This window comes from Lytechinus variegatus, chromosome 4 (assembly GCF_018143015.1).
Source record: "Lytechinus variegatus isolate NC3 chromosome 4, Lvar_3.0, whole genome shotgun sequence".
Lineage (NCBI taxonomy): Eukaryota > Metazoa > Echinodermata > Echinoidea > Temnopleuroida > Toxopneustidae > Lytechinus > Lytechinus variegatus.
Window position 1 is genome coordinate 54,268,700 of NC_054743.1, and position 14,864 is coordinate 54,283,563.

The 14,864-nt window shown below is 37.3% G+C and overlaps 1 protein-coding gene across 6 annotated transcripts in view; it reads left to right on the top strand.

Moving 5' to 3' along the window:
• Positions 1-13,237, top strand: part of LOC121414341 — a 66,548-nt gene extending 53,311 nt beyond the window's left edge. For all 6 annotated transcript variants that reach the window (XM_041607488.1, XM_041607489.1, XM_041607491.1 and 3 more), the window contains 3 exons: positions 1,042-1,418; positions 2,164-2,265; positions 12,989-13,237. In XM_041607488.1, coding sequence (XP_041463422.1) covers positions 1,042-1,418; positions 2,164-2,265; positions 12,989-13,007 — 498 coding nt within the window. In that variant the 3' untranslated portion in view covers positions 13,008-13,237. The remainder of the gene's footprint in view (positions 1-1,041; positions 1,419-2,163; positions 2,266-12,988) is intronic.
• Positions 13,238-14,864: the final 1,627 nt, after the last annotated feature.

Consider the following 14,864-nt stretch of genomic DNA (forward strand, 5'->3'; position numbering starts at 1 on the left):
GAATGTACTAGGGTGTGGAGTTTTTAGCCATACCGAGCCCGCATACCATTTTACTGCACTTCGAAGGGTTACATTGAATGAAAATAGAAAATCAAATGAGCTTTCTATTTTGTTTCAAAAACTGGATGTCAAATGAGATTTTGCTCAAATTCATAAAATAGTTATGTACACATTTTAATTATCAAGCAGATGAGGAAACCAAAGAAGTCACCCACTTACAATTGTATTTTGATATACTTCTCCTCATGTAAAACAAAATTTGTCTCTAATGAAGGTAAATTGTCATTTTGTAACGTCATTTTGCTTTGATGTAGAGTCTCTGTACTGTAAAAAAATATTGTTTAATTATAACGAGAAATTACGAAATGGATAGTGAATTAGGAGCATCGACTATATCGTTTGCATATCGGTATGCTACGCATGGTGTGTTTTGTGAAAAAAAATCTATGCCATAATTTTCTCATTTTAAATCCTTTTTTATGAAATCATCAGTGCTATGCTATTTCTTTCATTTGTCTCGTTTTATTTTATGTGCAATTATAGGTTCGCTGTTCGTATTCATGAAATAATTTGCAAGAACATGTTAGTAAATTTAGCCTTTAAATTCGAAAGCATATTCTGAATATGGGGTGCAGGAAAAGTTACTAGGAAACAATCTCAATGCATAAAAAAAATGATTAAAATATCAATAATACAATCGTAGTAAAGAAAACACTTCATTGATAATTTGTTTTGGATGTTTTTTCTTCTTTAGCATTTTAGATAATTTCTCTCTCTCTTCATTATCTCCATTGTGTAAATTATATTGTTCAAGTTACATTACTTTGTGTATAAATAATCAATCTGTTGTCTTCATTATGTATTTGCACGGCATGTACACAATTTCCATTTATGGACAAAGTGTGAGTAATTATACTTTCATATACGTATGCTTATATATTGTCAGCCGATGTGGATGGGAATGAATAAATATCATGTTTCCACTAGTATGATGTCTTGTCATCTTTTAGGTTCATTTTATTATTTTTTCATCTATTGTAGGATGACTGCAACACGAGCTCAACTGTGACTGATCTGACCGTTACTAATAGGGTACTAGAAGGATGGCAGGATTGTGGTTCGATGTTTGACAATGTGAAGAGGATCACGATACAGGTATGGGACATGACCAGATGTGACGTCATCCAGAGGATCCATCTACCAGCAGCGACAGAGCTCACCATTCAAACATATGAGCATGCTGATAAACCGGCTTCTCTCCACGATGATCCCACTTCACTACCCAATACTCTCCACAAGGTCTCATCTCAGCTTGTCAAGGTCACATTCACAGATCTCAACATCGGTAACAGTGAAATTACAGACATCATTCAAGCTTTCAAATCATCGGACGACCTCAAACATCTGAGGACCCTAAGGTATGATATATTCAGTTTATTTTGATACTCTTTGGTCCATGATGAGCGTTATCGGTTGATAGGTACACTATTTTCAATTTTCCAAAGTTTGGTTCTCTATTGTGGAGAATAAGTGTTTTGCTGAAGTTATAATAAGAACCTCTGTTTGGAACTCCGTGACAATGTTACTTTTGAATGTAATACATCTACAGCGCGTGTATAACGTGAAATAAATGCTCATCATAGAGAAGCAAACGAGCATGACGAACATTCGTTATGCCATGCTGCTCTTTACCATATAGAGATAAAAGCTATAAAACTTTAAAATTAAATCCCTCTGTGGCATGTCTGTCTAAAATATGCAGCCCCACGTATTGACATGATTATTATAATTTGACATAGTTTAGATCCTCCTAAATGTTTTCATACATGAATTACCGAAATGTTTTGTTGTCTTACATTTCACTTTGTGTTCATGGGCATGCATGGGGTAGCGCGCTTCTGGTTAAGGACGACAATACCTTGCTCTAACATTTTATTTCAGTTTGATTTGATTTCATTTGTTGTAAATCTAGTTCTCTTGTACTTACAATCTAATCTCTTATACCTTAACACTGTAACAAATGATTAAACTACTCAGTTTTGTCTCCGCCTTCGCTGGTGTTTTTACTTTGCGTTCCCCAGAACAGACGCACCAAACACCAGCCTTCCCCCAACTGATATAAGATACACAAAATACTTCTTCTCTCCACGTTAATACTATTAGATTCATACGATGTGGGACTGATGAGAGATTAGATCGTTCTAGTATTGATTCCGATGATGAACATAAGGTAAAGGTGGAGATAGATCATGGCAAACCAGTTGGGTAAGTCATAAGACCTCGTTTTATTAAACAATTCCCATTTTCAACATATTTAATTCGAGTTTCTTATACAGAGGAATTAGCTTTTTTTTCTTGTTTGTTTCTCATGTACGAATTTTCTGTCTCCATTTACACTTGGCCATGATACATGACGAGCATCATTGCTTATATAGCGGGATGGAAAATAGAGATTTGTTTGTTTGGGTAAAGAAGTTCGTTCGCCTTCTTCCATTGTTTACATTCCTTAAAGGTGTTGATTTCGTTTGCTAGTTTTTTCTGGGCCAGGCTAGCGATTGGAATGTGGAAGTGAAAGAGGGCAAACTGACTGGGTTGCTAGGCGTTCAGGGCTAATAGAAGTCCATTGGAACTTCAGTTATTTTACTACTTTGCTTCTTATTCATGTTCTTCGGCTCGCTTGCATTCTTCAGTGATTAGAGAGAGAGAGCGAGAATGTGAACAGGTGGGAAGCAAGGAGTGAATTCCTTGGTGGAAGTGAGCTGTGAGTGGGAGTGGCTGAAGTGACAAGAGTCGCAAAAGAGGATTAATTGACCGAGAGAGCAGTTGGGGGAGTGGTTAAGAGAGTTACGTAAGTTGGAAGAATAATGGAAAGCCGAAGAACTTGAATTTGGAATCGGAGTACACAATAATTAAGTTCCGTTTTATATACTTACATTATAGGCGGATTAATTTCGCGCATTACACCAAAAGTGATAGGGTCGACTTGGGAAAGGCTTTTTCGCCACGCGGTGTTTGACCAAAAAGGGGATAAAAAGGGAGTGTTTAGTTGACAAGGGGGAGTTTTTCGTTTCCGATTTGTTTTGCCGCCGTAGGCCATGTCAGTTTAATTTTTGTCTGTCGTCGGTCGTCCAGCCCAGAGATGCGACATATATTATTATCCAGCATGTAATTTGACTTTGATTTAGAATAAAACCTCATACACAGCTTAACTTCATCGAACTTGTCATTCTTTGACTCCCGTCTTTTTTTTGTACGTGGGCAGCGCAAGACGGTGGGCGGCCACCGGCCGTCTTGCAAAGCTGTGCCGCTACAAAATTGGTAGTACGGATGGGGTCGACCGTCATCTTCAGCATGTTCGGGGAACGTTTTAGTCCTTCAGTCTGGTTTTACGCATAAACACAATGTTTATCGGTCATTGAGATAAATTCAACAAGGAGAGCTTCACTTCATGTCACCGGTTCCGGCTTATTTTTTGTTCGAGGATGTGAATTATATTATTTTAACTTTAACGTTGGAGAGAGAAATTCAGCTGCAGGGGTTGGATTGAGCCCCCACATCGCCCGGGTTTTCGACGTTGGGACCTTACATGTGCCGTTGAGCTCAGGAGAAAGAACCCTTCGTCCTGGGACTCACGCGTGGCTGCATTGTAGCGAGGAGTCGAGGGACCTGTGAAAACCACTGCAAATAGACCTGACGGGGTAGCATAGCTGGTTTCCACTAAAACCCTCCGGATTAGTTGGTACCGACGAAGTCTGGTGATTTCACATTACACTGCGGTGAGAGGAGTCGTTTAACTGCGCGAGAATCGTCTTGGAAGGGGCTGTAAAGGAACTCAGCAGGGCGATTGCTTTTCCTTTGGTCGTCTCATGAGGATGGATTGAGGTTAGGTACTGGAGGCCGCAGGCGCTAGTCCGGCTCGGGGAGTTGGACGCTATCGAGGAGCTCCGAGACATCGTTCTTCCAACCAACGCTTCGACACGGCCCTTCATCTTCGTCATCGACGTGGTGTGGTAGACCCTGTCTTCGATATCTTCGACGGTGGAAGCTGGCACTGTCGTTTGGAAGCCGATAGCCTTGGCGAGTGAAGCAGCAGGAGTCGCTGGTATGTAATGAAGCCCTTGTTAAGATTTTTCCAGAACAGTCATTCACATTTAATGTAGACTCTCATATTACAAACTATAAGATATGCTTGATATGTATCTGAAAAGATATGAACTCGTTATCTTCTCAACATGACGATGTGTTAAGATATGTGTGTAGCTATGCAGTTTGTTATTATGTCTGTTTTGCATTAGTGTGCATTGGGATCTGAAGGAGATAGCACAAATAAATTCTGCAAATACACCACTAGATAGAATAATAATAGTAAAAATCTAAATTCTGTTAGTGTTCTTTGGCAACACATGAAAATACATCTTCAGAAAATCTATATAGAATTTGCAGTCTTTTGTGCTTACCTTTATATCAGACCCCCAATGTTTATTGTGGTCTGGACTTACACATTTCACAATTTTAACTAAATGTCTTTTTTCCTAGGTTCTGCGTCTGGTTCGATTGGTTACCTTTCTTCTCCCAGAGTTAGATAGTAGACTATTTTATAAGTGTGTTATAACTGAAGGTTTATCGTAGTTGAGGTTGCATCTCCTTTCAGTAGTATTCACATATACATAGTAAAATTATGGCTGAAAAGTTAGTTGAAGATTTAGTAACCGGTTTAACCGGAGCATTACAAAGGTGTAGGTTTACCCCTAGTGATAGAAGTACCAGACTTGAGAGATTTTCTGGACAAGGTGGCATTTCCCTTACCGAATGGTTAGAAGAAATAGATCTTTATTGTGAACAATACCAAATCTCTGAAACTCAAAAAGTGCGGCATAATCAGAGCAAATTTGGAAGGTGCAGCACGTAAAAAAGTTGTTTTTCGGGGAAATAAGATACTAAAAGTATTATTGAACTATTTCAAAAACATTTTGGAAAGAAACAAACTGTGCAATCTTTGCAGCAAGCCTTTTATGAAATCCAATCGAAGTCTGGTGTTTCTGACCAGGAAAATTTGTTAGGGACCACTTTTTTAAATTTGTTTCCTTCCTTTTCGCCTGAACGACTCATTCAAATGCAGAAAATTGACCCAGAACTGAGATTTGTGTGGGAACGGTGGAGTGCGCACTGGAATCCGGGGGATGAATTTCCCGCACGTTTTTCAGAACCGGATAGTTTGAAACAATGGTTATATCAATGGTCTAATTTTACTGTTAAAGATGGAATATTAGGAAGGAAGGTTCTTGATCCTTTATTTGGTAATATATTTCAAATTTTACTCCCACAGTGTTTGCGTAAGAGTATTTTAGTTGGATGTCATGATGAACATGATGAATGGGGACATCAAGGTAGAAATAAAACTCAACAATTAGCTAGGTCAAGAGTTTATTGGCCTGGCATGGCTCGTGATATAGAATTTTATGTTAAAAGATGTATTAAATGTGCTAAGGCAAAGGAGATGCAGCCTCGGGTAAGAACCCCAATGAGACATCTAATGGCATTTAGTCCATTGGAAATTATTGCTATTGATTTTGTTAAGTTAGATCCTGGTAAGGGAGGATTTGAGGATGTACTTGTTATTACAGATGTATATACGAAATTAGCTCAGGCAATCCCTTGTAGAAATCAACACGCCTCAACAGTAGCTAAAGCTCTACAAGAGCACTGGTTCACAAAGTATGGAATTCCAAATAGAATTCATAGTGATCAGGGACGTAATTTTGAGGGTCAGGTGATAAAAGAATTATGTAGGCTTTATGGTACAACACCATATCATCCTGAGGGTAATGCTCAGGCTGAAAGATTCAATGGGACTTTATTTGGCCTAATCAAATCGCTGGATCAGCGTGATAGACGTAGATGGCCTGAATTATTGCCTCATCTTGTCTACATGTACAATACCACCCCCCACGAAACTACGAGGGTCAGCCCTTTTGCTCTTATGTTTGGTAGGAAAGAGCGTATTCCTTTAGATCATTTGTTGGGTGTGTCTGATGTAGAATGGGAACAAGACTTTGTTAAAGAACAAGCCGAGTTGGTTGAGAGGGCTCAAAAAGTTGCCAAAGAAAGAACTGACAAGGTAGCAGCCCGGAATAAGGCCCGAGCTGATGCAAATATCTCTGCAAGTCCCCTCCCCTGGATATAGGATCTCTTGTTTACTTAAAGAAGTAAAAGACACAAGTTGGAGAATGTTTGTTTTGATGAATTATATGTTGATTGGATAAATCCTACTGAGGATATTTATCGTATCCGACCTATTAATGGAGGTAATCCAAAGATAGTGAATCGTAGGCTAGTAAGGAAAGTACCTTCTGAATCAGATGTGGTTGACCAAAATATGGAAGATTTTGGGTTATGAGAGAAGGAAAATCATTGCTAGCTACAAGGATTCTAGAAAAGATTTTGAGGATGAATATGTTTTAGTACCAGAAAGAGTAACTACAGAAACAGTAGGGGAGAGTACTGGTCTTACCAGAGTACGGATGGGGGCGTACAAGTGGGCGTACCAGAAGCGGAACAAGTGGAGGTGTCGTCCAGAGGAGATCTCAAAGACAAAATAAAGGCATTTCATTCTAATCCATACAACTTACCTAAGTCTGTATTGGAAAAATAAAGTAATAAGTAAAAAATTAAAATTTACCTTGGGTCTCTGGGCTGGACTCCGCCTTCAATTATTTATGACGATGACAGTTTTATTATTTGGACATAGCTTTGTGAAACGATTAGTAGGGAGTGGGGTAAGGAGCATGTATTTGGAAATTGGTGGTAAATAACAAATATTGAGAAGTTTTGGAGAAGGTGACTCAACTTTGAAAGAATGCTACATAATACAAATACATAGGGATATGTTCTGGGTTTGGGAGCACCGTTCCCTGCCGGATGCACCCCATAACAGAAAGGGGGAAGGAGCTATACCTATGTAGAATAGTAAGTTTTTGTCAGACACATTTTTGGATTTAATTAGTTTTTTTTATTATTGTGGGATAAATGATGTACATCAGTGATTATGGGTTATATGTATGATTGCTTGGTTCTATTGATTGACTGGCCCAGTTTGGTTTGCCGACATGGATCATTTAATATATTTTGTGATATTAATTAATCTGTAAATATGTAATTATATTTGTCCTTATAGGAAAACCACATATCAGACGGCAGGATGGTGTCAAACGGAACTGGAGGAGGCATGGGATATCCACCTCTGATGGTAGTTTTGACATCATCCCAAAGTCTTGGTAAATGGTAGAAAACAGTAATGTTTGGGTTATTTTTTTGTCCATGTAATAGGACTTGTAAAATTTGAACAAATGAAAAAAGGGATTTTTTTAAACAATTGTTTATCTTTTTAATGTGGAGGTTTACCCTAGAGGTGCACTATGTCATCTGTTTGGAAGCAAAGGATGAATTGTACATAAAAAAAAAACACTGTAAAGTAATGATTCTGAAAGTATAACACATAAAATAATTGTAACTTTCAGAATAAGCGTCATTATTTGTAACCATAGCAGAGCGAGGTCTAACATGTGCATGCATGCTGTCCAATATCAAAATATTTACTGTTTACTGTTTATGATACATGTTCATGGTTGATAATGCCTGAAGTTGATTGTTCATGGTTTACAATTACAACCCATCCATTGATTAATGTTCAATTGATTAATAAACACTTACTAGGGCATTATACAAGTATGCTGATGCAAAATATTTTTTAGTATCATTTTGGACATGAAACATGCACTTGTTAACTAAGGTTATTTATAGTTTTTTTTATAAGATGACCAGATTTACTGCTGTTGGTTTTTCATTTTGTAAGGTGGATACAGATACGGATATGGATAATTTTACTTTTCACATGTATCATTGCTATTATTACTACTGTACATGTATGTTTATGTACCTGTAGTATTTTGACGTAACTAGTTGTGCATAAGAGGTATAATGAAGGTTTAATAGATGTTTAGAGGTTGAATTTGTAACTTAACCTTTTAATCCATTTTTTCAGGGGTCTGGAGTGTTTATCTTTGAAGGGGTGATGTCATCGATGAAGCAGCAGGAAGCTTGGGTCATCCACTTCCCAATGCCTATACGTTGACATTCCCCTGATAGAAGCTCTCCAAATCCTATTTTTAATTGAAGAAGGTACAGGTACAATGTATATACATGCAATTTAATTGCCAAAAAAGGGAAGATTTTGAAATAACGATATTTGGCATAAATATAGAACGATGTTGAAATGTTTATATTGTTTATGACAAATTGTAAGTGTCATGGATGGACGACCGTCAGTATCAACAAATCTTTTTTTTCTTATTTTTTTGCGATCTTATGGAACAGATCGATTCAGTAGGGGAGAGTTATAGCGGGATGGAAAATAGAGATTTGTTTGTTTGGGTAAAGAAGTTCGTTCGCCTTCTTCCATTGTTTACATTCCTTAAAGGTGTTGATTTCGTTTGCTAGTTTTTTCTGGGCCAGGCTAGCGATTGGAATGTGGAAGTGAAAGAGGGCAAACTGACTGGGTTGCTAGGCGTTCAGGGCTAATAGAAGTCCATTGGAACTTCAGTTATTTTACTACTTTGCTTCTTATTCATGTTCTTCGGCTCGCTTGCATTCTTCAGTGATTAGAGAGAGAGAGCGAGAATGTGAACAGGTGGGAAGCAAGGAGTGAATTCCTTGGTGGAAGTGAGCTGTGAGTGGGAGTGGCTGAAGTGACAAGAGTCGCAAAAGAGGATTAATTGACCGAGAGAGCAGTTGGGGGAGTGGTTAAGAGAGTTACGTAAGTTGGAAGAATAATGGAAAGCCGAACAACTTGAATTTGGAATCGGAGTACACAATAATTAAGTTCCGTTTTATATACTTACATTATAGGCGGATTAATTTCGCGCATTACACCAAAAGTGATAGGATCGACTTGGGAAAGGCTTTTTCGCCACGCGGTGTTTGACCAAAAAGGGGATAAAAAGGGAGTGTTTAGTTGACAAGGGGGAGTTTTTCGTTTCCGATTTGTTTTGCCGCCGTAGGCCATGTCAGTTTAATTTTTGTCTGTCGTCGGTCGTCCAGCCCAGAGATGCGACATATATTATTATCCAGCATGTAATTTGACTTTGATTTAGAATAAAACCTCATACACAGCTTAACTTCATCGAACTTGTCATTCTTTGACTCCCGTCTTTTTTTTTGTACGTGGGCAGCGCAAGACGGTGGGCGGCCACCGGCCGTCTTGCAAAGCTGTGCCGCTACACTTACTTTTCATATATACAACCATACAGAATGCAAAATAAATCTTACCCTTGCATTGTGCTCTTCCATCTAATCTCCTTATAATATATAATAAATATTCTGATAGAAAGTATGCCTTCGAATATTTATAATGAAGCAATATATGTGTTTTGGGTCGCGTAGTCTTAAGCAGAAAAATCACATTGTAAATCTGCATTCGGGGGGGGGGGGTAGTAAAAAATAACACGAGCTGACTAAAGTTCAGAGTGTTTAAAAGAGTTGAAATCAAGATGATCTCCCATACTTTTTTTTAGACAGGAATAAAAAATATGAAATGAAAATCAATAGCAAAACAAATACCTGAAATCAGCTACACAAACCGAACTCTTTCATCCCTGGCATGGCTACCGGTATTTTTTCACTTTATCATGATTATTTAGACATAATTGAAATTTTCAGGAGCCTAATTATCATGATTATTCAACAAAGAACTTGACCACTTGATCATAAGGAGACCATCTGATAATGCAAAATATACATCGTTAGCTTACAATGCGGTACTTGAAAATCGAACATGATTTTGTTTTTCAGTGGGGAAATATATTCATCCTATCACATTGTGAACCTATTAATGAGTACCTTCTCATCATGGTACACGCTGATTTACTACACTCATTATGCACACCCTATTTCGAAAATTACCTGTGCTAATAAAGAATCCTCACTCTTCTGACTTTTCCTCCCTCTTGTCTCATGTACAGATTATTTTCTTATCTTGTCTTGCCCTGTTCTGCCTCTTGTTATGTCTTGTCTTCTATGTTTTGTCATTCCCTCTCTCTTCTTTTTTCTGTGAAATGCGCAATATATCCTTCACAGCGGAGACCTCTCTGTGTGACTAGCTTTGCATTTGGTCAGTAATTTAAAATATGTTTACATATTTTTTTTTTTCATTTCCAAGGAGGATTCACCTTTACAAGCTTTGCTTTTAGTGGACCTACATGTACACCCCCCCCCCTCATTGAGTTATATATTGAAAATTATTTCTTATGCAATGACTCATCTTGTGTACAAATGATAAATCTAAAATCATCTCAGAAATATCTTCAAGAAGGAAAATCTGGTATGAGTGTAAAGAAAAGCCCAAGTCCAGGACATGGGCTTTTCTTACATTCCTATCATAGCGACCTCTCTGATTCCTTTACTACCTACATGTACTACAGAATTCTACCACGTATATGAATGTAATAATGTTCCAGGTCCATATGATTTGTAAAGCGACCCAAATTCACCAGATAAAAGAACCAACCCACAATTAACGGGAACATTAATGTTCCTCAAAAAAATATACACTTTTGTCATATATCAGATGACACATATTATGATACTTAAATTGGTTTTATGATATTCTGTAATTTCTAGAAATATAGGCCTACATTAATTGCCCCCCAAAAAATTATCCAGTATTTTTTTCCGATTTTCTCGAAATGACGTCCTAAGAACTTGGGCCTGTTTCATATTCATATGCCCAATTGAATCGAATTTAATATAAAGGTCCCTGTGTCGGGTTGCGAAATTCCCGGGAATTTTCGCGGTGGAAACTTTTCATGGGAATAAATAGGAAATTATTGGGAATTTTGAGAATTCGCGGCAATTTACTGGAATTTTAAAGAATGTTGGAAAAAATAGACATTTTCTGATATTTATAGACAGGAATTGAAAGGGTTACTATGGCAGATGAAGCTTGATTGTGCTTTGTCAGCAAGTTTAAAGCCAAATATGCTAAGACAGTCAGACAATGCAGAATTTCAATGAATTTCAAGTAACAGTTGATTACTGTTTTAGTGGCTGAATGCTACGTGCGATGGCAGTACATGTACACTGCATGCAAATGCTTTACACAAGGGATATACATACACACTGGTCATGCATGATGCAATTGATATTCTAATATTATTATTAATTATTAATATTTGATTATCATTGTTTATCATTTATTTCTGCATCGCAGAAGTGAGAACTTTGCGCTGTTTGTGGCGTTAATTTGATGAGTATAAATACAGATTGCTGGTTCAAGCTTAACGTTTATTTAAGTTCAATTTACCCTCTCAGATCTAAACATTTTTTTTAAATACTGTAGATCAAATATAATGAAACTGATATGAGATTGTCATTTAATATCATAAAAGATATAATAATAATAAAAGGCATTTATATAGCGCCATATATCTAGAAATATTCTATTCCGAGGCGCGTTGGTATTATTATTACCCCGGCTTTAGCTCGAGCTGCCTCTCAGCGCTCATGCATTCAAGGAATTAATCCTGTCAGGTACCCATTCACCTCACCTGGGTCGAGTGCAGCACAATATGGATGAATTTCTTGCTGAAGGAAACTACGCCATGGATGGGATTCGAACCCACGACCCTCTGTTTCAAAGTCAGAAGACTTATCCACTGGGCCAAAACGCTCCACTTGATATGAAATTAATAACAAGTTTCTCAATCGCAATCAATGAAGGTCAAAGGTTATTTGAGGTCAACAAACTTAGTGCATGTTTGTTTATCCATGGTTTATCCCTTTGTGAAAAAAATATTCATCTTGATTGCTTTCAAAGTCAGCCATTATTGTGATTTCTTGCCCCCCCCCCAAAAAAAAAGAAATAAATTAGCATTGTAACATTTTTTATTCCTGGATCTGATTTCTCCTATTTGAAGACTCAAGCCAGTGCCATTGCCGCTGGTGGGAATAGTATGCTGTGCATACCTAGTCTGCAGGCACAGACCCTGAATGGAACTTTAATCAACAAGTGGGTCTCCACACAAAGACTAACATATAAAATCTTGTTGCTTCCTGAGCGAGAGGGCCTTCAGTACAGAAGGCGTGAGTAGGCTGCACATTCAGATCCTTAACTCGAGTTAAGGCTTTGCACAGTAGACAAGTGCAAATCCTTCCTCGAGGAAAGTGGTCTGAATATGCAGCCTGAAGTTTCTGCCAATGACTCCAGAAGAACTTTTTGTTCAATAGAAAGTTGTATTTGTGCTAGTCTTGTGTGAAGACCCACTTGTGGATCAAAGTTTCAATAAGGGTCTGTGTGTGCAGACTATATGTTTGGGGCAATATTGTCTTCACGTGTTATTATATAATGGCATAAAAACTATTGACATTGGAAGAAAAATGAAAAATAAATGAAAAATAGTGTAATGCAAAGTTTTTTTTATTTTGAATTGAAAAGCTTTAATGCTCCATCTTGTAAAGGATACATGTACTATAATGTATTTATCTACAGTTTGACAAAAATTTCATACCCTGGGCAATTTAAAAAATGAAGAATAGTTTTAATACAAATGGAAAATATAATATTTGAGGATATCAATTTATAATTTTGTTTTTAAAAACAGAATTTGTCACTTTTTGTGAAAAAAATGAAAATTCATGAAACTTTCCATAAAAATGTTCCAAAATCTGAAAGTTTCCGGCTTTTTGCAACCCTATCACTGTGTAATACCCCCTACCCTGAACAAACGTGCCCTCTCCCTTTCTATTTATTCCTTTCCCTCTCCCCTCAATTTCTCCCCAGACTCTTTTAAATTCGAATCTCTCTTTGTATTACTCGTTTACTTCTCTTTCTCCATTTTCTTACTTTATTATCAGTCTTTTTTATTTCCAATACACAACAAACTTTTTAATATGTTTATATTTCTCTCTCTTCTCTCACACACCACTCACAATACAGTAAGAACTTTTGGAGTTGAAGTTGCGGCATCAAGGTCATGAATCAGACGAGCTTAATATTTAAGGATGGCAGCCAACAAGAAGCTATGAGTTATTTTATCTCGGAGTACCATAATTGGAACATATTTACTGACAATGAAGATCCCACACCTCAACCACTTGTTAATGAGTCGGTTAAATCATGGACCTATTAGACAATCAACGCTATCATTTCTTTGATCGTACGAGATCCGCCACCCAATGATAAGGTGCACCTACTCCCAATGATAAGGTGCATCTTAACGAGAACATACAGGTATTTTGACAATGGCGACTACCATGGCGTATCTCATTATTTTCAAAGCACAACTTTACTGGTTTTAGTTATGTTGGCTGATGCCCTGTGTTAGAGAATGCTTTTCAGTCAACATGCTTTAGATTTGAAGCAGCAAAATTAGGAAGCAGCCGATTTTTCTGAATAAATTATATTATCATTTTATCCGCTGACTTTCGTACGCACATATTTACCTCAATCAAATTAAGAGATAAACGATCTCTACATAATATGAGCCATGCATTTCTTGAATATTAGGATAAAAAATAAAAAAGGGATTATAAATATAAGGCAATCAATCACAATATTGCATCTATCTTGAAATATGCATAGGGTAAACCAGAACTGTACATTTATTTCTTAGGATTTAAGTGATTTTTCATCTTCTGCGCATGCAGGTTGTGAAATATCAATGCCTTATCACGAACTGCTTCTTTCACCTCAAGGCCGAATTGACAGCGGAACATGGCAGGATGAAAGTAAAAAAAACATATAAACCAAATGAAATTCAGCAACATTGGCCACGGCATGATTTTGTTAGGGGGTTGAAGCCCCGCCCCTCCCCCACCGCCCCCGCTTACGCGGACCCTGCATAATACTCATGGGGGGGGGTATGCGCATTCTGGTCGTTATGCAAATGAAGAATTAATACAGTAACCGACTCATTATTCCTGTTGTGTTTCATTATCAAGTATTCCTATATGTTATTTGCCATTGTTGCAATCTATGGTGATTCAGTGACAATTGATTTCCTTATGTAAAAAATCCATACATTGGATAATAGAATTAAAAGGATTTATAACTGTATTGTGGAAATAAGCGAGACTCTTTAAAAAGTGTATAACTTATTAAACTTTTACAGATTACCGCAGCGATGAAGTCGGTTGCCATGGTGCCATGGCGGCTTGGTTCTAAACAAGTAAACCTGGAAGTATTGCGAACTGCTCATATCACAAAGCGCGTGTTTCTCAGGAAAAGAAGGTTGCTATCGGAATTTCATCAACCTCACAATAATGGTAACAACCAGGGACAAACACATCATCATTTTTCAAAATTAGAATGTGTATAAACGATTGTCACCTGCGACTCTGTTTAGAACCAACCGGTTCATTTCCATGACACCGTGACGTTACAATTCGGTGCTGAAAACGTCGGTCCATATTTTACATCCGATTTTGAAGAAATTTCGCTTGTTACACTTGTTTTGCGTCCCCTATTTCATTCAAATTTATCTTCCTGGTGGTGGACGGGTCCTTAAATTATTTTGTGACCAACCGATTCAAAGACTCGAAGATAAAAAGATACCCAAACATAACCACTGCAGCTGTAAGACCGTCCTCTACCATGGAGGGTTGTATTTGATCGAATATTGTCATAGTTCTATTAGATATTTCATTCCTACTGAGCAGTTACAACCTTAAAAAAAAACAATGAACGTTCGTACGCAATTAATTTATAATGCCTTATACGATACTTATTACTCTAAATTCTTTTGTAAAAAGAATTACTTTTCATTGAACTTTTACATTGTTATAATCTTGTTTAGAAACAAGCAATCATTCTA